The sequence below is a fragment of the Mustelus asterias genome, chromosome 12 (assembly GCF_964213995.1).
Source record: "Mustelus asterias chromosome 12, sMusAst1.hap1.1, whole genome shotgun sequence".
Lineage (NCBI taxonomy): Eukaryota > Metazoa > Chordata > Chondrichthyes > Carcharhiniformes > Triakidae > Mustelus > Mustelus asterias.
In genome coordinates this window covers 28,977,431-29,004,487 of record NC_135812.1, presented here as the reverse complement: position 1 = coordinate 29,004,487, position 27,057 = coordinate 28,977,431, and the positions used below count along the sequence as shown (strand labels likewise).

The 27,057-nt window shown below is 43.9% G+C and overlaps 1 protein-coding gene across 1 annotated transcript in view; it reads left to right on the top strand.

Annotated features, from left to right (window-relative positions):
- LOC144501346 (cytosolic arginine sensor for mTORC1 subunit 2) overlaps nt 1-26,293 on the top strand; it is a 220,731-nt gene extending 194,438 nt beyond the window's left edge. The window contains exon 9 of the mRNA XM_078224984.1: nt 352-26,293. Coding sequence (XP_078081110.1) covers nt 352-417 — 66 coding nt within the window. The 3' untranslated portion in view covers nt 418-26,293. The remainder of the gene's footprint in view (nt 1-351) is intronic.
- The last annotated feature ends 764 nt before the right edge of the window (nt 26,294-27,057 follow it).

Genomic DNA, 27,057 nt, shown 5'->3' with positions numbered 1-27,057 from the left:
TGTAGGCCAGACCAGGTAAGGACGGCAGATTTCCTTACCTAAAGGACATTAGTGAACCAGATTGGTTTATCCAACAGTTGCCAATGGTTTCATGGTCATCAGTAGGTTCTTGATTTCAGATTTATTTTGAATTCAAATTCCACCATCTGCCATGGCGGGATTCGAACCGGGTCCCCAAAACATTAGCTGAATTTCTGGATTAACAGTCTAGCGATAATACCACGAGACCATCACCTCCCCTTATGTATCTGATGATACATTTTACATTTAAAAGCTGCTTACTAGATGGAAATAAAGTATTCCATTAAATGCTTCATTGTCTTTCTATCGTCTTACTCTATTTACTTCCAGGTACCTGAAGAAAATATCAACAGTGTGATTAACGCTCTCCAAGTGAGTCAGAACAAGAAGCAGTAGATGAGAAGCTGAGATCCTGGTGGTTTGTTCTTCGCACAGTAGTTAATAAAAGCTGAAACGCAAGATTTCAAGAAGAATCCTTTGGGCGTTTGTAAAGCAGCGGAGAGCTTGTTTTCTTGGCGAGCTGGTGGCTTTTTGAAGTCTGTTCCCAAAGTGAATGTTAACAATTGTGTCCATTGTGTGAACCGTGTTACATTGTACTGGTAAAGTCAAACCATTCTCTTTCTACTGATATTTCCCTCCCACTGTGAAGGAGCTGTGGTGATTGACTGTTGTCTGTGAATTAGTTGGGTTAGTTATCTCATGTAGCACAAAGCTGATTTCTAAAGTTTGAGGGGGCAGCCGGGTCTCGAGTTAAGTATAGGGATGTCGCGATCTGTAGGAGCGATTGCAAGGAAGTAACCTAATTTTTGGGACAAGTTCAGATGACGCCTTGAAATTGCAGAAGTAGAGCTGGCAGATGGTGGTCTTTTAGGTTACTTCCTGGAAGCTGTTACTTTGTTTAATATGCTCTTTTATTTTATCTGGGGATTTCTTTCACATCCGGGCAGGTTGATGCGCAACGGCACTCTCACGGGTGCAGTTCTGTTATTGTTGCTTCCATGGGTAATAATCTGCAGTTGACTCTGGAAAGGCCCACCTCTCATACCATGGGAGCATCAACTGTGTAGCACGCCTGTAATTACTGCTTTGCCTCTTTGCTCTCACCCTCCCCCCCCCCCCCCCCCCCACCTCTGTCATGGTAAATATTTAACGCGGGTGCCGTGAGAGATTGACACCGGGGTAATTGAGGCAAATGACCAGGCGGCCTTACTGAACGAGGTCCAGGTTCTGTGCCGCGAGGTTGGTCACTTTCCTTGTAAGTGGTTTACGGAGAAGTGAAAGAGAAGGTTTCATTTGGTGACCTTGGACTAGCTATTCCCAGCACTGAATGCTTCTGCGTTCGGTGATACTGAGATAAATTATGTCTTGACATCCCTATACTCAGAAATAAGACAGCATGGGATCCGAGGAGAGGGGGCGGGGGGGGGGGGGGGGGGGGGGGTTTATCCTCTCTTTTTCAGGCAAAGGGAGAAAGACTCCAACCCAGCTCTTTAGATTTGAACTATCGGATCGAATGCATTTCAACTGGCAATCTTAATTTGACCTTTCAAATGTAACTGCATTCCGTCAGGGTTGCTGCACTCCTGGGTTAACGCTTTATCAGGTATCCCAATGACGATGTAGCATTAAGATTGTTCTTCAAGATTTCTTGACAGGAGTTACTGTTCGAGGAAAGCATCAGAAATGAGTTGAACGTCACCGGTTGCAGAATTTTGGAAGGGAGAAATAGAAGGACAGTGTTTTAAACACAGCGGTTCTCTCTTATTAATCTGCAGTTGACTCCAGAAAGTCTTCAGGTGTGGCAAACACAAATTCTAATCGGGGTTTGGCTTGGGGATCTCGTTCACTTGTGAACCATCAAGCCTGTTGTTTTAGCAGGTCTTCATTTCATGGTTCACCTCAAGTTTTTTTTTATAATCGCTTATGAAGACATCAGCTGGAAGGGAACTGGCAAGTTTTATCTTTTTATTGCTTCCTTCTCCCTTTCCATTGTTCTGTAATTGGCAATATGCTCTATTCATTTCTCTTTTGAATACGTACCATCAGATGTGGCACTTGTATCTCCAGTGTATTATGTGTGTGTTCTGTTATTCTAACAGGTGCCAAATGAATTTGGAGGAGATAGAATGTAGCGTTGTTTATATTTCATATACTAATTTGCACACAGTTGCCTGAATGACCCTGATGGCTGACACTTTGGTAACTTGATCATCCTTATCTGATGCAGGCGACCGACCTCCTGTATCCATCTTCTACCATTTCCTTATCTCCTTTGTAATTTATACACATTTTATGAAGTAAATAGGACTTATCTAATTTGTACTGCGACTTTCACTGGTTTATCCACCCCTGTTTTCTTTTGCTGGAAAACAGAGGGAAGGATTTATTGTTTTAGATTCAACAGTATTCTACGCTGAGTCTTGCAGACGCCAGAGGCAATGGCGAGATTGTGCATCTGCCTTTCACAGAGCTGAAGTGCCTGCTTAATCGTGATTGCTTTATTAGGGAATATTAACAAAACTAAGACATTGATAAATAGATAAGTCCCAAGGTATGTGTTGAAAATAAGGAGCAGTTTGAACCTAATCCGCTTTCAATTGATTCTGTTAAACTACATTTTTAATTAATTTTGAGCCTGGTTTACAGATGAAGGTTTTCTTTCCTGATTATAGCAGACATTGTATTTTGCTATTTACGACATTTGCCGAGATGGAAACTTTTAAGGTTTCTTTTTTTAAAAATCCAGCTGAAACAACAGCAGCTAAAAAAAAAAGTTTACAAGCTCGCGTTTCTGAACTGTAATCTCTTGCTTGCTACTAATGGCTCTACACAAGCTGCGTTATATTTACAGCCACTGCTCTTGTGTTTATTTCCCAGATAATTAAGTCAGTTTAGTTTGTCTAGTGGTCTCTGTACCCGTCATTGGTGCAACTCGGCACAGTAACACTTGTATTTGAAGGTGAGGTTCACGTGTTCATTTGGGAATCAGTGTGCTCCTTTACATGCGGAGATTTAATGAACTCGTCAACTTGAAGCAACCAAAATGAATTGGACTCAACCCAAGAGCCTCCTTGCTTCAAACCGCATCACTCCACTGGTACCAATTCCTAAACTGACCCCAAAACACTGATGCCACTCGTTACTCCTGAGCGAGCACCTAATCCTAATCTATAAACCTAAGCCACCTCCCTCTACGCCCCTTAAAATGGACTTTATTCTTGTATTGGCCTAGCAGTTACCCCATACACTTCCAACCTCGGCTTCCCATAAGCACCAGATGAACAGACGATGTGCTAAAGCTGGGATTAACTCACTCTCGGTTATAAGCTACATTTATGGAGACGCCTAGCTCCTTCATTGATACTCTGGCACTACATCCAGCAGATTGTGGGGATTACTCCCGACTTTAGCAAAACCATTCAAACTGCTGATGTACTATTTAGTAAATTGTTTTGCAAAGTGCCGCTCAATGTTTTCCATTAGTTTCTATTTCTTTACCTTTACAGGTGTTCCTCTATCATAGATCCTTTCAGAACTGTACAATACTTCATTCGTGTTATAATAGTCCATTATGTTCTGAAGGCCCACCCTCCCCCCTCATGATCACTGATCTGCTGGCGCATTTCATAGTGCACCTGGCTGGCTAGTTGAAGATTATGACTGAATTAACAATTTGGAACTTCTTGCAATTGAATTTTATTTTTGTTAATTGTTCTTCCCAGCTTTCCAATTGATAACCTGAACCTCTCTTTAGCCAGAGTGAATAAAATAGTGAAAACCACAGAGCCCTAGACAAATGTTACTCCTCAGTTTGCTGTTCAAACAAAGCATACTGCAACCTTCATTATCGCACTCTAATTATTTCCTGTCCTAATTAACTGCCAGAGTCCTGGCTGGATGAAGAATTGCGTGAGCCATCAAACCACAAACTTTCTGGCATTTGTATCGTAGCTGCCTTCATTCCCATGACACCTCACCGTTGCACCTTCAGGGGGCTCTCAATTATCCACCACTTCCAGCTATCCAGGGGAATGCCCTCACCAATGTGGCAGATAATGGACAGTTCACTGTACCCTGAATGGAATAGCCATGATTTGGAGCTGCTGGTGTTGGACGCGGGTGGGCACTGTAAGAAGTCTCACAACATCAGATTAAAGTCCAACAGGCTTATTTGGTATCACGAGCTTTCAGAGCGCTGTTCCTTCATCAGGTGAGCGGAGAGTTGGGCTCACAAGCATGGCATATACACACACAGGCACAATTGCAAGATAATGGTTGGAATGAAGACTCGCATTCCAACCATTATCTTGCAATTGTGTCTTTGCCTATATATGTTTGTGTACCCAACCCTCCACTCACCCGATGAAGGAACAGGACTCTGAAAGTTCGTGATACTAAATAAACCTGTTGGACTTTAACGTGTGTTGTGAGACTTCTTACTGAACGGAATAAGTATTCCAGTGAAATTAAAACTGGAAATGCTCAGCGAGTCGGGCAACATCTCTGAAGAGAAACGGGCGGGATTTTCCGTGCAGTCCTGTTCCGCCGTGGCAGAGACGGCCTTTCATTGGCCTGTGACAGGATCTTCTGGTCCCACCATTGTCATCGGGGTTTCCCTTAAACATGCCCCCTGACAAAATTTGTCAGGAAACCTGACAAATTCCAACCAATGTTTCAGAATGCTGATCTTTTTTCTGGTCACAGACCTGAAGCGGTTAACTCTTGGGCAGAATTTTCCCCCAAAAAAAGACCAAGGCCGAAATTTTCCGCCGCGGGAATCGTAGCAGGTGAGATGGAAGGTGCGGTGGACCATTCAAAGGTCCGTTGAGCTTGGGCAGGAACTTCCAGCCTTGGGGTGCGCGCGGCCAGAGAATCCCACCTGATGTGTCACTTTGGGCGAGAAAACCAGTGCGACTCGTGCCAGTAAGTCCGGCATGAATCAGATCGAACTCTTCTTGCACTTAGTCATCTTTTGGGAGAGGGGCGAGTTTTGCACCCACTGTGAGAAGGGTGGGGCCTAAACATGCAGGCTTCATAGAGATCGGGCGCGATTGTAAAGGGCTGTCCCTCCTCCCACAGACATCCGGAGCCCACCCTTCCCATTGAAGACATGTTTTCCCAGTCAACCCCCCTCCCCAACATTGATCGCCAATATCGGGGCCCAGTGCCCCCCCCCATCATGTCCTCTCCTTCATGCTCCAACCCCTTTATAGCCCTTTCATTCTTCACCTCCTTCATGCCCCCTTTCATGCTCCCCTCTTCTAGCCCCCCCCACAACTTCTGGCCCCAACCTGTTGGCATTGCCAGGGTGCCAGTTGGGCATTGCCAGGGTGCCAGTTGAACACTGCCCAGCCATGTCTCTGACCACCTGGGAGCTTCAATGGTCTCCGAGCCCCCCCGGCTTGGCCATCACACCAGGTCTCCGTTTGCGGAGAGCAGTAGTGATTCTCGCTGGGTTCCTGCTGTGCCCGAAGGTTGGAAAATCCCAGGAGCAGGGAGAATCCGGCTTCAAGCTGACTCAGCATATTTAAAGGAATATGAATGAATATTTAAACATTCTGAACTGGATCCCGCCCTCCCCAGATTACGATCGAGCTGGGAGAATGCCAAAAGGGGCTTCTCGCCGGTGCTAAATGTGCTAGACCCCTCCCCCGTGACTTTCCAACCCCTGTGTGCTCCCCAAAGCGATCTGCACAAGATGCAACGTGGCTGGAGAATTGTCCGTGTTTCTTTCTTTCTCTTCTGATGCTGCCTGACCTGCTGGGAGTTTCCAGCATGTTCCGCTTTTATTTCAGGTTTCCAATATGGGCAGTGATTTGCTTTTTATATTCACAGATTCCCTCCAGCCTCTTGCAAGATTGCAAACCATTGTGTAATACTTTATGGGCCAGGAGGAATGAGATGGATGAAACCCATTCGACTGAAGCACTGAAACTTGTGACCTTCTAGTTGGAGGCAAGTGCTTATCAGTAGACACCAGCTCCCTAATGTATGAAACTTTATTCATCTGTTTCCAGAAGCCTAAATCTGAAGGAATTGACATCAGTCAAATTCTGGTGCCTGTGTTCTTGTAGAGAAAAGTCTTTAGTAGCTTGAGCATTTAGTCCAATCTTAAGAATTTAGTTAGCAATCATTCTTCAAAAAAGGAGTCAGCTATATGCTGTTAGTAAAAGGCATTTAATTCAAGCTTATGGTTCTGTGATGTAAACCCGGCATGACTAACATGTTGCAGTTTTAGTTCGCAAGTAATTTCTAAAGTAGTTGGGGGCGATTCTCCCCCAAAAAATTCTAAGTGTCGAATTCACGTGAAAACTGGAGTAAATCCCGCTGTATTTTTTCAGCGAGAGTTTCACACTGAATCTCCCAGACTCTGTGCACCGCACAGTGCATCAGCGTGAATTGCGTGAATAATTAGAGGGCGGGACCTATTGCCGCTGGCGAGGCCGGCAGCACAGCGCTGAGTGGCCCACTGCACATGCGCAATCTGTCATTGCTGAGATCGGCGCATGCGCAGTGGCTCCCCGTCTGTCGGCCTCCTGATTGCTGGCCAGATCGAACACTGGCCAGCCTCACGACCCCCCACAACGCTGGCCCTCCGCCCCGCCCTCACACGGCCCAATCACTGGCCCCCCAAGCATGTCCGGGCCCAGCCCAGATATCCTCCCCCCGGCCTCGACCACTGCCCCCCCACAACCCTGGTCTCCCATTCAACAACCGCCGCCCCCCCCCCCCATCCTGATGGCCAGCCCCGATCACTGGCCTTCCTCCCTCCCTCTGCTCGCAATCTGTATGCAAACTGGTAGCAGGGACCCCCCCCTACCCCCACCGATCGCTCCCAGAGCTCGCCCGTGAGGCCCTGCCCCCATTAGGCCCCATCCCCTTGCACTGACTGATGCCGGGTGGGGATTAGGTTTGCTTGCTCCTTTCCATGCCCAATGCAGCTCCATGCCTATTTCCGGCACGGAACTGACGGCGCCGGGAATCCGGTGCTGGGAGAGGCGCTCGGGGCCAGACGCCCAGCGAGGATCGCGCTAATCCGGCCTTGCTGAAATCTCCTGGCCCGCTGCGCTAAAAAATGAGGATGGGAGAATCGCCCCTGTTGTTGCCGGAGTATTATAGAAAGGCTAGCACCATTAACAAATAATTTTAAGAAATGTTGCTGTATAAGTTACGTGCTTATTGCTTTGCCTTCCTCGTGTATCAATCTAATGCACATTGCAGAAGCCAGTAGCATCTTCCACCTTCCTACCATTACCTGACCAGCTTAATCTTTTAGCCAAGTTTCTACTGCAACAGATTCAGTCAATCACAAAGCAACATTTGTAAATCTTCCCAGACATCGGAAAAAATATTAGCTACTGTATAGCTGGAGATATTTCACCTGTCCACTGTATAGCTGGAGATATTACCAAATGAGAATAGTTTCAATGCAAGTAACTGCCTCTCTGCTGTGAGCCAATTTTGATCAGCACTATTCTAAGCAGTAGGACATATTGTTGTGGGAGCTTGGTGTCCCAAGTTGGTGGCCTTGCTCAGCACTTGTTGGGCTTTATGTAAGAGGGTTTTTCCTTTTGCATAATGTTAAACTTGCTGATTGATGTCAGTGGCCGGAATTCTCTTGCCATTCTCTTGCTGGCGGATTCTTGGTCCTGTTGGCGGCGCACGCCCTGCCGCGGGTTTCCCAGCAGCATGGGGTGGCTTCAGTGGGAATTCCCATTGCCGGCTGTAAGACCGGAGGATCCCCCACCCACAAACGGCATGCCGTCTCTTCTCTGCTGAGAAAAATGCTGAGGGGAGGCCAGAGAATCCCACCCGATATCTGGAATGAGCATCTGTCTGCAGTGACGTCAGACGTGCAGGCACAAATGTGAATCTGGTCATTATTATGCCAAGAGTCAATATTTGGAGTGATAGGAAACACAGTCAACTTATTAATTTCCAATCTATTCTTTTGAATTGTCCAGAACATAACTCTGTCCAGTCCAAGTGTCCACTGGGAAAAATCCAGTGGTCCATGGTTGTTGTATAGAATGCACAACGCAGAAATGGTTCACTTGACCCAGCTGGTTCACACTGATGTTTATGACCTACACAACCCTCCTCCTGCTCACCAGCTTAATGTCCTACTCCTTTCACCCCCTCCCCTCTCCTCGCTCCCCCCACCTCCCCTGTCCAGTGTTAACCTAGCTTCTCCTTAAATACATCTATGCGATTTGCCTCAACTCCACCTTGTAGTTACCTTATCCACACTTCGCTGTATAGGATGGGAAGCTTTCACTGAATCCCTACAATGCAGAAATAGTCCCATTCGGCCCATCGAACCTGCACCAACAACAATCCCATCCAGGCCCCATCCCCGTAACCCAGTGGTTCCCAAACTTTTTTCACTGGGCCGCACTTTCGGAATAAAAATTTGCTCGTGCCACACCGAATTTTTTATTGATAAGAAATACATTCAAAAACAAAAAAAACCAACTCCTAGCAGTGCTTGATTCATAACATAGAACACAACTACTTTGTAATATGATCATGGGACATCCAGAAAGTATAAAACAATGCTTGTTTAAACCATGTTTAAATGTTTCTTTGATTGTCCTTGAATCTTCCCGCCACACTTGCCATCCTCTCTCACCGCACTAGTGTGGCGCGCCGCACCCTTTGGGAACCACTGCCGTAACCCCACATATCTACCCTGCTAATCCCCTTAATCTTGGGATACTAAGGGCAGTTTAGTATGGCCAATCAACCTAACCCGCACATCTTTCAGAGGTTTGAAATTTTTTATCTTCTAGCGTGCCTTGCAATTGTAAGTCAAAGTTAGAAAGAATTGGGCTGCTTACCATCAAAAAAGCTGGGATTCCAACCAGTGTTCCTGCTAAAGCGCCCGGGTTATGCAACCTCATAGCAGCCTGAAAGGTACTGCACAAGGCCTCGTTCTGGGATAGATAACACATCTACACGGTCACACAAAAAAAGATTAACAGAGACCGTCTATGAGAATTAAATTTGAAAGGGAATGTTGCTTCCATCTCATTCACTGGAAATACATCATCCTTATGTACCCTTATTAAGCACTGGTAGGCATTGTGCTCCATTTGTCCCAGTCTTGTGCCCTATTTCTTAAAACGTGCTGTCTGAAGAATTGCATTTAATTGATGGCAGTATCTTCGACTTGTTTTTAACAGTCTTTCAGTAGTGTCACTTAATTGAATTTACGTTGATTCCAGATAAAAAGGTGAATCTATGAAATAGCATCCTTTTCACTTCAGCTGTTAATTAATTCTCGATCCAGGCTTGACATTTCATTCTGTATTGTTCACGTTTTCATTGTTCAGTACAGAGGAATGCAATCTGAGCACAGGTCAGTTCATGTACACACATCGTTAGCTCACAAAAGGTCAATTTCTTCAGCTGTTATATTCACAAATCTGAGATTAGAAAATCACACTGCCATGTTCATTCTATGAAGGCACTGATTTATAGACCTCAGTAATACACCCTCTAGCTCTTAATTCCCCCTAACGAATAGCAACTGGTTCTCCATGGTGCAGCAGGCCTTTTAGTTGAGTCTTTGACCCAGTTTAACTTACTCTTGTGTCCAGTGTTGTAATACATTGCACAGTGAACCTCGGCTTGCAAGTGCCAAAATCATCTGTGCTTGCCTATCCATCACCCGGATTTGACCAAGTCCTTTCAACATTTCCAATGGCAGGTGTTGTATATGTGGTGTCTGTCTCTTTAAGACAGTAGTACAGCAATAGAGGGTCACCTGACTTGAGGGGACCAGTGGAAACCGAGAGTGAGTGTTCACATTAGAGGGTGGAATCCTCTCTCAGCAGAATCTTCTGGAAGCATGGAGTAAGCATGTGGAACTGGGGCTCTGCCCTAGGACAGCTTTCATGCTGCATAAACCTCCTGTACCTAAGTTTCTCTATTCAATAGATACCTTCCTTGCTCCAAAACAAGATCTGAAGCCTCTCTTAATAACTCCAGATGTTCATAAATTCATAAGATATAGGAGCAGAAGTAGGCCATTTGGCCCGAGTCTGCTCCACCATTCGATCACGGCTGATAGGCTCCTCATCCCCATTTTCCTGCCTTCTCCCCATAACCCTTCAACCCATTCCCAATTAAAAATCTGTCCAACTCCTCCTTAAATTTACTCACTGTCCCAGCAGCCACTGCACTTTGGGGTAGCGAATTCCACAGATTCACAACCCTTTGGGAGAAGTAGTTTCTCCTCAACTCTGTTTTAAATTTGCTACCCCTTATCCTAAGACTATGGCCTCTCGTCCTAGAATGCCCCACAAGGGGAAGCACCAGCTCCATGTCTACTTTATCCCTACCTTTTATCATCTTGTATACCTCAATTTGATCTCCGCTCATTCTTCTAAATTTCAGAGAATCTAAATCTAAACTGTTCAATCTCTCTTCACTGGACACACAAAATATATAACACTAGCAACGAGATGGGAATCGAGTGAATGGCACAGCCTACCTGTGAGTGTCTGGTTTAATTGGAGCTGCACTGTCTTAAAGACACAGACACCATATACACAACAGCAGGTAAAGTGCCAGAGCTATAATATTTGTGCATTTGTGTGTTTGAGAGTGTGTTTGCAAATACATATTTGGAGAAGGAAACATCTCAGGAAAGGAGAGTCAAATTGGATTACTAAGTCCTTCACCCTGAAGGGCTTCAGTAATTGCTGCTACCTCAAAAGAAGGTGCTTCAAGTAGCTATTTAATTCTCACACATCTACTTTCATATCATTGTTTAAGCATGGCTGGGTAAGGTTCCTCAAATGATTGCACAGAAAGACCCACTACTCCATGCCAGTGTTCCCCTCTAGATCACAGGACACAGCAACATACACAGGACACACATTTCCCCCATGAGAAGAACACAGATCCTCTAACACTTCTCCCATACATGACCTGATCCCTCCCTCTTGAGATTGTTTTGTATTTCCAAAGAGAATCAAAGGAAAGACTTACATTTCTAAAGCATCTTTCAAGTCATCAAGATTTCCCAAAGTGCTTTGCAGCCAGTGCAGCCAGATAAGAGTTGAGAAAGATGTGTCTGTAGATCTTTAAAGGAATATTATCGGATTCAGAGCAAGCGATTTTGCTTCCCACATCAACGTGATGACAACATTGGACTCGAATGGTGTAGATCAGCTTCCGGCAGAAAGGAATGAGGCTGCCTTTGATCATTGACTGAAGCTGTTGACTTTGAGGCAAGTGACGGGGAAGGCATTTTAGGAAAGTCCCATGGGATGGAGGTGAGGGGAGTCCAAGGTAGAGTAAGGGGGGCGGGGGGGGGGGAGGTGGGGGGGTTGCGACTTTCCATGTAAACTCTAAAGGACTGCAGCTGCTACTCCTGCAAATTTCCTTCCCACCAGCTGTCAACATGCTCCAGCTTGACAGAAAAGCCGCAATGACTTCCATTTCGGGTAAAACTGTCAGCAGTGTCCGATTAACATGACAGGAGTCCAATTCGTATGGATTTGACTGTCACCTCACAGGGAGACGATGGACTAGTGGTATTATCGTAAGGCTATTAATCCAGAAACTCAGCTAATGTTCTGGAATTCGAATCCTGCCATTGCAGATGGTGGAATTTGAATTTTAAAAATCTGGAATTAAGAATCTACTGATGACCATGAGAACATTGTCAATTGTCGGAAATACCCACCTGGTTCACTAGTGTCCTTTAGGGAAGGAAATCTGCCGTCCTTACCTGGTCTGGCCCACATGTGACTCCAGAGCCACGGCAATGTGGTTGACCCTCAACTGCCCTCGGGCAACTAGGGATGGGCAATAAATGCTGGCCAGCCAGCGACACCCACGAATGAATTTAAAAAGACCTGCTTCAGGTGGGCACCTTTCCGCCTGCAGAACCCTGCAAATTAATATTAGCAATAATGGCAAATAGTCACACGTTCTGAGTTCATCTTTAACTTCCCATCCTTCCGATTCCCACTAGCGGCAGGTAACATTAAAATGGGCTTTCTATAGTAACATTCGACAAGGACACCGTGGACCTTGACCATAAATTAATAAATGTAGATTAAGGACTTAAACTCAATTCAGTCACAAGATATGTAGCCCCGTCTACCTTTCATCCATCTGATGTTGGGAAGTTCTTTGTAGTCACCCATTGATCTGTAAAGGAACTTTGAGAATTAAACTTGATATTAATCCTTTAATCCTTCCATAGGACTTGAATCTACTGCTTCAAAAGCTCATGCTTCCCTCCGTAATCCCACTGCTGGCTTAGATTTAATACTACTTTTGTGGAAGGCCAGACTTTTATTGGTCCCTGTTTCTCCCAAAGAGATCAGTGTGCTTTATGGCCTAACATATTTATCTGATCAAACTTGCCACTGCCTGTCCAAATTTTGTACAGCATAAGGAAACCAAGAGCTGGGTCCACAGTATTGCTTAACCCTCTTTCTAAATCCTCTCCGTTTTGTTTCGGTTTCTCAGGCTATCGACGTTTCCGTTTATAAACTGGTTGTTTTGGTTGAATGTACCTGTTGCAAAAGTATTGATCAGCTTTCAAATTAAGTGATGCTCCACATACTCAGCCTCCAATGCACTTCCCTTCTTGATATTCCCCAGATCTCCCCACGGTTGAATAATGTTATTGGTTTTCTCTCCGCCTGTACTTTACTCAGTGTGTTCGTCACTTAGAAAATCGAAAGAAAAGACGTGCGTCCTTGTGTGAGAAGAGAACTTTTCTTGTTCCTATCTGATGGGGAATAGGGACTTTCTTGGCCGACTCACTCACTGCATTCCCCTTGCTGTAAGTAGAACTGAGGATAGCAGCCAGCATTACTGGACAGGACTCTCCAGCACACATGCGGACAGTCACGTAATTTGGGCCAAAAGATCCATTAAATAACAGGCCTTCCAGTGATGTTACCTCTGACTAACCCAGTAACTGGGTAAAGGTTTTATTCAATGATTCATGACATGGAACGTGATTGTTAAAAACTACCGTTTTATGTAATTAAATACTTTATGATCAGTTGCACTCATTGGCCCAGGCGGAATTTTCTCTATTATTGTCAATGTGTCAAGTCAGGCAGGAAAAGTGACGGGGAACCTGCATTGCCAGCTTTTCCTGCCATTTTATTTTGACATATTGTCAATATGATGGGTCCCATGATGTCACGTTGGTGGGATGGACTTTGAATGAGCCCTCGTGCCAGCACCCTGACACATGGGGCTACCATTACACCAACTATAAAAAACGATCCCATCCCTCCCCCCTAGACATGGGTCACTCCCCGACCTCCCCCAACCCCTCATGGAAAGGGGACCTCCCCAATGAATGCCCCCCCTGCCAATGTCCCCCCTTCCCCTCCCCGCCTCTCCCCCTCAACAGTGTGTCAGGTCCCTGTTGGTCAAAGCCTGTTATAAATCCCCCAAGGTGATGTCACGCCAGAAAGAGAGGGGGGGAGGGGGGGCGGAGGGAATGATGATTCCTTACATGGGGAATAACACAGCAGAAAAGCCTGCAAATGACATTTGAAAATATGGTAATGGGATTCTCAACTTTGGTGGGAGCAGCATTACATCATTAATGGGGGGAACTACATTAGTGGAAATCCCGCCAGCATAGAAGCCATTTGGGAACTCCCGTTGTATTCTCCGGCTTTCTTTCCTGTCAGACGGGCAATGCCCCAGCCATGTCCCTGACCACCTGGGGCTTCAGTGGCCTCCAAGCCCCCACCCCACCACTCCCCCGGCATGGCCATCGCTCTTGAATGGAGACCAGCAGTGATTTTTGCCAGGCTCCTGCTGCACCCAATGGTCGGAAACTCCCGGGAACAGGAAAGATCCTGCTCCAAAAGTACTCAGCATATTTAAACGCTCATTACCACATTACGTCCGGGAGTGGTGGGTGGGAAGATACTGACGAAATTTAGCGCCAGCGCAGAACGTGCTAAAGCACTCACCAACCGCGATTCTCCGGGCCCGCTCGCAGTAATGCGTTCTGCACCGGGCCGCAATACGGCCGGAAAGTCGCAGCCCTGGCGTTTCTTTGTTTCTAGTTGAAGAACCGTAAAGCTTTTTTTAAGGGACTTGTTCTTGCCTGCAATTTTAATTTTTTTGAAGGAGAATTATAGTCTGGGGGGGTCATTCCTGGAAATAATGTACATTATCCTCTCAGATATAACAGATGATTACTATTGTTGCATCAAATTAAAGCCAGGTAACCACCCCCTCACATAAACTTCCTTCAACCTTAATCCAGTATGGAGATCGTTAGTAAGGAAAGGTAAGAAAGTGCGAAGGGGATAATGGACGCTACATTCAACACCAAAGGGCAGCAGGGGATTGGAAGCAGATGGTCATATCAGCCGATCTGCTAATAATCATTTTATATCCCCACCAAAAGTTGTAAATCTTGCCCAACAAGTCAAATGACGCAGAAGTGATGGTGTGGTGGTATATAGGCTTCTTTGTGAACAGAGTTTGCACCTGTTTGAAGTGTTGTTTTAAGTAGTTTTACAATAAATATATTGCTGAGCAAACCCAATTTTTATAATTAGAAAGAACCAGTCTGTCTCAGAAGAACCACTACTTGTAGATAAAATGTTTTAAAAATGAATTTTACCTAATCCACTGCAAGTGTATTGGGGCCCAGACAGCAATATATAGCCATTTTGTTATAACATTGGATCTGAGGTCAGGTTAGTCTTCATGTACTTGTGGTGTTGGCTTAATGGGTTGGAGGGAAAAGCAGACCCAGCAGAAATTTGCACTTGCCCCAGGATCCTTTTTGAATTTGCTCCAAATACATTGCTCGCGTGAATAGTTCCAGTCATAATAAAACAGGTAAGCCAACCCTAAGCAATTACCCCTGGAACAAACCATAAATGTCACTGGGTCCAGAGCAGCCGTCTATGTCACTCGGAGAATGTCTTCAAATTGGAATTTGAACATTTACCTCATTCTCCCCGTTGCCCCAGCACAGTTATATTACATGCAGTTATGGTGAAGCACTCATTTTGTGGCCAAGAGATTTTTATTAAAGATATGTGAGGCTTTTTGATAGTCCCGTCATTCTTGTCAAAAGGAATCAGTTTTGAGATGATGTAAAGGATTACATAAATTGCAAATGTTTTATTATAACAGGGTGCTGTAGCCCAACATCTCAGAGATTAAGGCCATTTATTGCCTTACATAGCAAAATGCATGTTGCTGGAGCATTTAACAGCATGTTTGCTCCAAGTTAAAACCATTTAATTACTTGTTATACAGTTTTCTTTACCAAGAATAAGAGGCAAAGTACAAATGGAGAAAATCAGTGTAAGCTTGAAATTAGATGGCTAGGACATGATCGTCCAAAAAAACCTCGATGCATGTTGCTCATCTACCTCATCTGTCAGGAAATCGTGGCCCTGCTGCCGTTTGGATTGTTCTATTTATTCTACTGAATAGAAAATTGTGAGCAGCGCACCGATGATTTCCAATCGATAAGGCCAAGGGATGGGCAGGGAACAAGTCCCACGGCATTCATAGAATCATAAAATCCCTACAGTGCAGAAGGAGGCCATTCAGCCCATCGAGCCTGCACTAACCAACAACAATCCCACACAGGCTATATCCTCATAATCGCATGTACAGTGCGGCCCCGTTATAACGCGATAGTTGGGGTCCATAAAAGCGGGGTCGCGCTAAATTTGCCAATTATTAGCGGGGGGAAAAAGGGTCTAATGACACCATCGCGTTATATCCGAATTCGCATTAAATCGGGTTTCCACTGTATTTACCCTGCTAGTCCCACTAACACCAAGGGGCAATTATAGCATGGCCAATCCACCTAACCCATCTTTGGACATTAATTAGAAATGTCATCCTTAATGACTTTGTATGAAACTCTGCTCCCCCCCGCGCATTTAATATGCATGTTTAACAGACTAATATTGACATTAAATAAGGAGAGGATTTTCAGGCTAACACACTGACCAATCACACAATGGTATCTCACCACGCAACCATGGTAACTGAAGTGCCGCAACACAGGGGCTTTGTCTGTGAAATTTTTGGTAGTTCGTGCCCACAGATACTAGAGTGAAGGTCTGACAGAATTTACAGCGTCTCTTTCTGAGGGGGCAAGTTAATGGTCAGTCTTTTGAAATGGCTTTGGATTTGTGTTTGGAAATTATATGTGGATGTGGTCTGTACAGCAGCAATCTAATGACTGTCTTAACTTTAACCAAGACTTTGAAGCCTGTGATTGGATTGGTGACAAGACGAGATGAAACAGTGAGGGAACAACCTTTTGGCTTTTCTTTTTAAAAGAAATTCCGACAAGAACCAAACGGAAGATGAGCGCCCCAGCCATAAAAGTTTTAAAACCTATCACTGATCTTTTGGAATTCTGAGTTCCGACCCTGCCATCTTTTTAGGGCTTTTGTTTTTGTTCTGTTTAAAACAGCCACGGTCATGGGCTGATCTCGACAGGTACTTTGAATCTGAATTAATTCAATCAAATCAAATCGCTTAAGATCTGGGGCTGGAATTCTCCGACCTTGTCCGTGGCTTGGATTCTCCAGTCCTGCTGCAATGAATGAAGATTTGGCTGAACACCAAATTCTCCATTCTCGCTGGCAACCGTACTGTCCCCAGCCATTCCGGCCGATTCAGATTAATTTTCTAGCTGATTCCGACGGCAGTTGCTGCGACAGATGAAATCAGATTCATGTTGAACAATTGCATTAAGGAACATAAATGTTGAACTTGAATGTTTGATGGCTTTGAGCCTTGCCACTGTTGTAATTGGTTGATGCCACGGGGTAGAATTTTCCAGTCCCAGCCAATGCTGGAAGTGTCGCGGGTGGGACGGAAAATTTGATCGACCATTTAAAGGTCCATTGCTCTCGGGCAGGGATCTCCGGTCTGGAGCAGCGGGGCAACCAGAAACTCCCATCACATATGTAAACATTCGCTTGTCAATTTTCGAAGATAACTTCAGTTCCCAGAAACATTCTAGACGTCAACATCCTAAAACACACACTGCTTCCTTTAATTATTAGGTTGGTCAGTTTGAAAGATACCCGGAAACATTGAAGGCCTTAGTAGAATGATTCAAGGCAACTAGGTTTGGTATAACATTAATATAGATGCGAATAACCTAGCCACTTTGCAGTGATTGTTAATGAAGTAATGGAGGAGATTGTTTATGTGTCATGCATTCAGAGGACATCTAACCAATGTAACAAGAAATTATTTTGCTTGGTGGGAGGAGGGTATATATTATATAGGTATAAATGTGCAACTGTTTCACAAAAACTTGGGATCCATCAGAAAGAGCTAGGATTTCAGAAAAAAAATCAAATCGAATGAAATCAAGTGATAACAGAGTGAGATCCAATTGGATATAAAGGAACAATTTGGCCCTAAGTTGCTTTTCCCAAAGTGCCTGATCAGTGTATTAACACCGTTTAATAAATCAACTAGTTAGCAGAGGTCATTGTCACAACTTTAAATAATAAACCATCAATCATAAATATTTCTCTTAGTGATAAATTTGTCAGCATATTTTTAGGACAGATTTTCATTTGGCAATTGCAACTACTACCAGCGAGAAGCGATTTTCCACTGTTGATGACAGAGGTGAGTATGGAAATTGGGAAAGAGATTTTGCCACTGACCATTCTTGCTCCTGATTTACCATTTCTTCAGTTGTAGTAATTGAAATGTTGCAACGCCCAAACTGCTGAATAGGTCTGAGCTCTATCGTCAGAATCTAAGTGGTTAAGTGATGCTTTGGATGGGATCGGGGAGAGGTTACAACAAATAACCTTTTCCTTGTTGCACCTTTGACAACTCTTACTCTGCAGTGACTTTCCATTATCTCCTTCCTGCCCCGTTTATTTGTAACCTGTTCAACATCAGCTCTCTAGTTTCATCTCAAACCCTGTCCTTCCTTCCTTAGATCTGTTTTATATTCTTCCAATCAAACACCTACTTGGTCCCCTCTGAAATGGTGAGGGGGTCATTGTTCTTTGCCCCTAACATGAAACACCCGCCCCCCCCCCCCCCCCCATCCGCCTTTACACTCTGCATGAATTACGTTTCCACTAACTTCAAAGGAAAAGTACAAAACTGCCTCCTTGTTTGTTCTCACCTGTTTTACATGACTGGCAAAGCCCAAATTCACCCCCAGTGTCATTGGACAATCGTTTGTGCAAAGGTGTTTGATGTTCCAATAACCCACTAGTTTGCAGGTGGATTTACTATTGTCTACCGAGACGAAAACTTGAACAAGCATTTTGTAAATTGTTCACCTTCCAGTCTAAATCCCACTATATTCACATTGTGCTGAATTCAGACATCAATTGACGAACTAAAGCCAACCCCAAAGCGGTGATGTTCTAACACTGTCCTGGTGGGAAGCCTTACTTAGTGGGAATACATCTCCTAAATTCTGGAGAGTGCTGTGCCTGGTTTTTCACCCATTCATTCAGATAGTCTAAAAATGGTGCATGTCCACACACACACACATTTTCAGTATGTGCTCCCAGCAGCAAGGCTGCCTGTCAGAAGCATGCTTCGAGAAAAGTACCCCGCAAACATCTGATCAATGCTTTATTTTTCAAGAGCCTGTGAAGTAAACTCCAGCTTTAAGCCATTTCCCTTCCCATTTTGAATCGAAATGCACCAAAAAAGGTTCTCCTTCGAAGTCACTGTAGAATCTGATTGTTGCAAATTCCATCTACCAATGCATTCCCCAATATCCTATTCCATGACTTTTCAAATGCCCCGTGACTTAATGGGGCAGCTGAATTGTAGTTTAATATTTTTCTAAGCATGGATGTCAGCAAACCGAGCATCTTGCAGCCAGGGTGCAGAAAACTGCGAGAGGTAGCCGAATCCGTACTTGTTATTTTGTGGTTCCCGGTGAATTTGGGAATGCCATCTTTATGGATTTGGGAATGCGTCCCGCCCACACCTTGTCGACATCCAAGCATTTCTAAGTGAACAGATTGGCTCAGTGACAGGAAAACAGTGAGGCTCGTAAGGGCTGTTTCAGTAAGCGGGCTGTGCTGCTGATCAGGGCAGTGTCTCCTTGTGGCATGGGCGCGTTGAAAATTTGCCAATCTTACTCTAACTGACTTGACTTCCGGCGCGGAAGGTAGCAACACTAGTTCACGATGTTTTGGATGAAGTTAGTGCTTTTAGTTATATTCCTGAAAAGAATTCAGAATTATAGTTGTGAATGATTTTGAAAAGATCTAAGCACACCAGCATAAACTGGAATTAGGCAATGTTTCGATTCTACCTGATTTAGAATTCTTTTTTTAAACTTGCAAGTTAACATCATTAATTTCTGTTCAATTTAGTGAGGTTGTTCTGTGTTTTCTCAGAAACTTAAATATATGCTACATTAGAAGCAACAAGTGTACAGAGCAACTCTTTGCAGTTACATGTTAACTTGCAGCAATATTTATAGGTTAAAAGTAGTTTCTTGTAATAAAAATTTAATAAGATTTTGAATGTTTTGACAGTAAAATGCTTTAATCTTACTGTGGTGCTGTAATGTGAGCAGTGGTGAATCCCACTCGATCAGTATTCGAGAAACATCTTGACGACGGATGTTCATGTGTATGTGTGTTTACAGAGATTGTTCTGTGTCATGGTTAGGTTGTCTGTTGTTTGCACAATATTGCACAAATAGTGACTGCTTTTGACCACAAATAGGCCATAGTCTTAATGCAAAAAAATCACAGTGGACAGGAAGGCTGGGTAGCCTATAACAAGGTCAGCCATTGCAAGATATTAAGGCTTCATTTTGCTCACCATCAGTGCTATATTTCAGACATTCTCTGCCCAGCAAACGCCTAACCGTTTCCTATTATATCAGCATCTATGTTAATTAATGCTTGCTGATAAGATATGGGGCTCTACTTTCTGTGTCATCCATTGAATATAGAGAGTCATCTACCAGCAAGAATGGGGAAAAATCTTGTGATAATTTGAATATTCAAAATACCCAATACGAATGACCAGAGTGCATTATGGGCAATAATCCATTATAAAAATAACATTGGTAAGCACATTCTTTGAGATTACAGTTGTTTGGTTGGTGACATTAAGGGGCAAGATGGTAGTATATTCTCTTTTTTTCAGTCCACTGATACCAGATTGCTAACATCAGTTTGATGGGCGGCATGGTGGCACAGTGGTTCGCACTGCTGCCTCACCGCGCCAAGGACCTGGGTTCAATTCCGGCCTCGGGTCACTGTCTGTGTGGACTTTGCGCATTCTCCCCATGTCTGCGTGGGCTTTCTCCGGGTGCTCCGGTTTCCTCCCACAGTCCAAAGATGCGTGGGTTAGGTTAATTAGCCATGCTAAATTGCTCCTTAGTATCAGGGGGACTAGCAGAGTGAGGTACGGGTATAGGGCCTGGGTGGAATTGTTGTCGGTGCAGGCTCGATGGGCCAAATGGCCTCCTTCTACGCTGTAGTGATTCTATGATTTGCACGTACTTTCTTGGCAATGTTCATCAATAGTACCACATAGTACCCAGTGTGCAGAGAATCAGTCAGAGAGCTTTAGTTATGAGGAAGGCTATTACCTCTTCAAATTGCTAAACAGTATTTTGAGTTGTGACCAAGTCGGGTTCTGACCATCCATTCTGTGGATCAAAGAAAACTATTGTTAAGTCACTCTCTACCAGAAAGAGCAAGCTTTACTTTTTTGAGGGTGAATTTTACAATCACGGAAGTTAGTCATTACCAGATTCCCGTACTGACATGGAATATCCTACCAACAGTTGTCAATTGAAATGATCCACTTGGAGAATGTGAACCATTCTTGAGTCAACAAGTCACATATTTATAATATTTTATATAATAACTTAGTCCTCAACCTTGTGACTCCCATGTGATTGTTAATGATTTATAAATACTTTCCAAAAGTATTTCCTTTGCATTACAGCATTGTTTTTTCTAATGCCTTGCAGTCTTTTTCATTTTTTATTCTTTCATGGGATGGGATGTCATTGCCAAAACCAACTTTCATCGTCCATCTCTTAATTGTTCCAAGTCAGGATGTTGTGTGGCTTGGAGTGGAACTTGTAGGCAGTATCTTTTACCCTTGTCTTTAGATGGTAGAGATCGAGGGACTGGAAGCATTGGTGAGTTGCTGCAGTGCATCTTGTAAATGATACATGCTGCTGCCACTGTGCATTGGTGGTAGAGGAAGTGAATGTTTAAATTGGTGGATCAATGTCAATCAAGCGATTGCTTTACCTGGATGGCGGCAAGCTTTTTGAGTGTTGTTGGAACTGCATTCATCCAGGCAAGTGAAGAGTATTCCATCATGCTCTTCTGTCTGGTAGATGAGGTAAGAAGTCTCATAACACCAGGTTAAAGTCCAACAGGTTTATTTGGTAGCAAAAGCCACTAGCTTTCGGCTTTGGGGAGTCAGGAGATGAGTACTCACGGCAGGATTCCCAGCCTCAGAACTGCTTTTGTAGCCAGAGTATCTACATGGCTGGTCCAGATCCATTTCTGTTCAGTCGTAACCCTCCCAGGATGTTGATTGGGAGGATTCAATCATGGCAATGCCATTGGATGTCAAGGGGAGATGGTCGGATTCTTTCTTGTTGGAGATGGTCTTTGCCTGGCATTTGCATGATGAGAATGTTACTTGCTACTTTTCAGCTCAAGTCTGAATTTCACCCTGTTTTTGCTGCATTTGGACATGGACTACTTCATTATCTGAGGGTTGCAAATGGTTCTGAACATTGTGCAATCATCTGCAAACATCCCCACTTCTGACCTTATGATGGAGATAAGGTCATTGATGAAACTGTTGAAGATGGTTGGGCCTAGGACACCACCCTGAGGGACTCCTGCAGTGATGTCCAGGGACTAAGAAGATTGATCTCCAACAACCACAACCATCTTTGTTTGTGCTAGGTCTGACTTCAACAAGTGGAGAGTCTCCTCCTGATTCCCATTGACTTCAATTTTGCCAGGGCACCTTGATGCCTTAATTGCTCAAATGCTACCTTGATTCAAGGGCAGTCACTTGCACTTCACCTCTTGTCCATTGTTTAGACCAAGATTGTAATGAGGTCAGCAGCCAAGTCTTGGGACCAAACTACCAAAGCAAAGGTAAATCTAAGAAAAGCAAATCTAATTGACATTGCAAGTTAAACTATTATTGAACAAAGGCTGTATTGAATCTCAGTCGATTTCAAATCAGCAACCAAAGAAGTCCAAGGGAAGCCTTTTAATACAATGACACCATTAGCATTAGCTCTAATATCACTCCATTTCTTGAGGCTCCAATTTCACTGTACTACAATCTGTGCATTAATCAAGGAATGCACACGGATGTAAATCCCATCTAAGAATTGAGACTGCCACAGAACTTTGGGAATTAAACTAATATCATAAATGTACCTGGAATCTTCTACCTCTCCTTCTCTCGAGCGTTCACTCTTTCACAAATCACCCAACTCATTTGGATGTAGGCAAACTGGGATACATCGTGAATTTGGTCCAATCTGAATGAAAATTGGGTTATTTGCATTTCTTATATACAAATTGAATTTAAATATTAGCCCACCTGTGGGCACACTTTTTGGGTGAAAATCTCTCTCTGATGTATTCAGTGGAGGGACAATATAGCGGGAGACCCAGAAGTCAGTTTCACGCCAGCATGAATTTGCAGTGGGATCTTCCGCTGGCACCTGCCATGGTGGGTCAGAAAGCTCACCAGAGGCTGGCGAGAACCTCGTTTGCATTTGTTAATGGGATGCAGATGAAGGCCCAACCTCCCCATGCCAATTCTCACAGTGCCCAGCAGAAAAACACCCCAGCGTGAAACGTGTTCAGGATTAGATGCAGATAACGGGACTCACTTGAACAATTCTTGGGGCTGCCTCCGGAGTTTAGGATGGAGGCCACTGGCAACCCTGGAACACCACCGCAGAGGGTGCGGGAAGCATCTACAGGTGGACTTTTCAGATTAGATGTCCAGGAGGGAGCCCATCTCCCAGCTTTAGATTGTTCTAGGAGATCTATCGTCATTCTCAGGAGGTCCATTATCTAGTCTCAGAGCACCCCCCAAAGATCTATCTCCATTTTTAGGAGGCCCACCTTCTTTCTTCAATAGCGGGTCAGTGATGTTTGGTGTCCGGACACAACAGCGGACGATGCACCATCAGGCCTGTCCCGCCACTGAGTACGGCATAAAACACCCAAGTGCACAATTAATTAGATGGGAGCCAGAGTATTTGGCGTGTTTTCCCTGCGGTCGCCTTGGAGGGAAGCACTTCACATTCTGCTCCCCCCTCCCCCCCCTAGTCTCTTAATGGGAGAATTGCGCCCTTGGTCTTGTCACAATATACAAGGGGAGGCCACCACTTCAGTGTTGTAGCAGTTATTTTTTAAAATTCAGAATCACCATTCTCAAGAACACGACCCTCAAGTATAAATTGTACCAACCTGGCGGCAGATTTTAATAGAAGTTTCGTTATGTTGTTGGCTGCTTTTCCTGATTAATAAGGGGATCAGGGGTTATGGAGAAAAGACAGGATAATGGGGATGAGAAAAATATCAGCCATGATTGAATGGTGAAGCAAACTCGATGGGCCGAGTGGCCTAATTCTGCTTCTATGTCTTATGGTCTTGTGCTGTCGATTTGAATATCCAATCAGATCATCAGAACTCTAGTCTAATTAGAGTGCATAGATAGAAAATGCAGAAACTGCCTGCGTGACCTAACAGATCGATACTGCTCTTTATACCCCATTCCAGCCTTATATTTCAAACATAACTGACAGGCTTTATGCCGCCAAGTTAAGCTTTTGCAGGATATCTTTTTCTTGCAGCCCCATTAGTAGCAATGACGAGACAAAAACCATTGAAGAAAATCAAAAAGGTATTTTTTCCTGTGAGCAAACTGCTGTAAAAAAAATCATGTTAAAAATCATGAATTCTCTGGTCCCTTAAACCCTGCCAACACAGAAAGAGAGAGAGCAGACAATTTGGTGCCCAGCAGTAGGACGGGTGAATCCCAGCTGCGGACGAGGTCGCAGAATCCCGGCCCAGATATTGGACCCTCTCTGACCTTGCTCGCAGCAGGGATTCTCCCGTCCCGCTGCTGTGAACGAAGATCTGGCCGAGCGGTTGGAGAATTCTCGGCCGTTGTCAGTGATAGTGGGGAGGCAGAGCAGGCAACAGTGCAAAATAATACTTTACATCAAAAGAATCTCTTATTTTCCCCCAAGAGAAACTGTCTGAACACTAACAGCAGTTTTGAAGAAAAAGCAGTCACTATTTGTTAAGATATAATATACTCTTGGGCTAGAAATGCAGGGAAAGCCATCTGGCGACTCGATCTACGTAAAACATCAGGCAATATGCTGTGTAACATCCTTGAGCAACATGTGTGTTGCTTTCTGGTATTGTTTATTGAATGTTTTCATTACAAAGTCTGTTACAATGATAGATTGGTGATAATTACCTATAAGGACCTCTAGGATTTGGATTAATATGTAATTATAATTGGTGCTTGCCTCCTCCATCTCTCGCTGGATTTCCGCTGATACTGTAGCTTTAACTACTAGCTTATTAAAAAGAGACTGTTGTGATGGCAGACACAAAGCTGTTTTTTTTTGTTTGAAAAAGCAATGTTTAAAAACATGCCCCTCTGAACAGCAATGTGATATCTTAATGGCGTGGATTGATTTTCATGCATTTTTGATGCTTTCTGTTGGTTTTGAAGTGCCTTTGTATAACTTATTGTTGGCACATGATGTTAAAATTGCACAGATGTTTATATCTTTTGAACTGTAAAGGCGATTCTGATCATTGGCGCGCCATGCGGGGAACACCACTCGAAAATAGCTGGTGTCGAGAGGTAGCAGGCAACATTCCAAGATGTGCTCTATGTGAGCAGTGAATCACCTCTACAGAGTTCAAGTGAAGAACACAAACCATGTAAATAACAGTAGTTAAAGCTGCAAACTTCACTGTATGTGAGGAAGAGTCCTCTAGTTTATCCACTAATTGCACCAAAGGAAATGATTAGGAACCGAACTGTGAAGGATCTATACACTTCAGGCAAAACGTAGCGCTTATCAACAGCTTATTAAACAGAATTCTATTTCAAGTTCGTTCTGTTGTAGCGGTGCTTGGTTGTTAGTACCTGGCAGCTGAAGCAGGGGCGCCATTGCGAATTGCTCACAAAGTGGAGAGTTTTTGGGATTGATTTATTTGTTTTAAACTACCATCACAAGTGTTTAAATCCAGGTTATTTTGTGATGTAGTGTGGTCACAGTGCTCCCAAAATTAAGGTTTGTTTAATTGAATGAAAAAAACATTAAGGTCTTAAGGTCCATGAAAAGACTCTTGTCCTGAATGGGTGGCCTTTTATAAATGTGCGGTGAAGGGCAATTAGGGGCGGTCAATAAACTGCTGGTTGCAACCACACCTCAAAAATAAATGGATAAAAGAATGGAATAGGTGGTTATGGATCTATCTTTTACCTATACAGCAAAAGTGGCAGTTCACAGTATCCTGGCAGTCCATTAAAATGCAAAGATTCAATGGATGATGGATTCTTCTTACTGAATGCCAAGAACTGCCATCTGATGGGGTTTTTTTCTCTCTCTGTAATAGGGGAAGAAGTGTGAAATCCAGAGATCAAATCTCTTTAACCTTTTTTTCACAGCTTTGCCACCAACACCTACAGAGCGAAGCCAGATTTCAGTCCAGCAAAATACTTGCTGAACGTATCACAGTAGGACAGGCCATGCACTGATCAGGCCTGAAACCACATCCACGGTGTAAAAAATCTTAACTTGCAGCATTGTCAAGCCAGCCTGGAATGTAAACTTTTTACCAAAAATTGGAACAAAAGTATCTGTGCAAAACATACATCCTGCCGGGCAACAGCTATAGTCAGTTTTTTTATTTCTAAATGAGGGTTTGCTTTGAAATGGCCATCAATCTAGCCCAAGAGTATAGTTTAAAACTAGAATTTTGTTTCCTTAATTATAATGAACATCGAAAAACGAAAAGCAAAACCCTTCAAAGGAAAGATGGAACAGAAAAGCTCAATTGGAACTAGTGTTTTCTTTCTGTGTGTTAGAGAATGTGAGCACGCTTTTGTTCGCTAGTCTTAAGCTGAAACTGAAACTTTATGTACTGTAAGTAAAATTAATTCATGTTTCAAACAAAAGACAGTATATTTTGTACTTTGTAATGTGTTAATTAAAAATAGCAAAATTTAAAAAAACACAGCCCAACGAGTGTGCTTTTGTACTTGGAAACCATGTGTTAAAATAAAGCCCTGATGGTCTTGCTGCCTTCGTTCCTTGAGACTGAAATAAATCAGTCAACATCGCATTCAGTCCCAGTCCCTGCAATGTATCAGAAATAGTCACCTGACACTGGGTGGCACAGTGGTTAACACTGCTGCCTCACAGAGCCAGGGACCTGGGTTCAATTCCAGCCTTGGGTGACTGTGTGGAGTTTCCTCCCACAGTCTCAAGATGTGCAGATTAGGTGGGTTGGCCAGGCTAAAATTTGCCCCTGAGTGTTACAAGATGTGTAGGTTAGATTGATTAGAGTCATAGATGTTTACAGCATGGAAACAGGCCCTTTGGCCCAACTTGTCCATGCCACCCAGTTTTTAAGACAGTCCCAATTACCCGCATTCAGCCCATATCCCTCTATACCCATTGTATCCGTGTAACTGTCTAAATGATTTTAAAAGGCAAAATTGTACCCGCCTCTACTACTGCCTCTGGCAGCTAGTTCCAGACACTCACCATCCTTTGAGTGAAATAATTGCCCCTCAAGACCCTTTTGTATCTCTCCCCTTCCACCTTAAACCTATGCCCTCTAGTTGACTCCACTATCTTTGGGAAAAGATGTTGACTATCTACCTTATCTGTCTCTCATTATTTTATATACCTCTATAAGATTACCCCTAAGCCTCCTGCGCTCCAGAAAAAAAAGTCCCAGTCTATCCAATGTCAATGTTCTG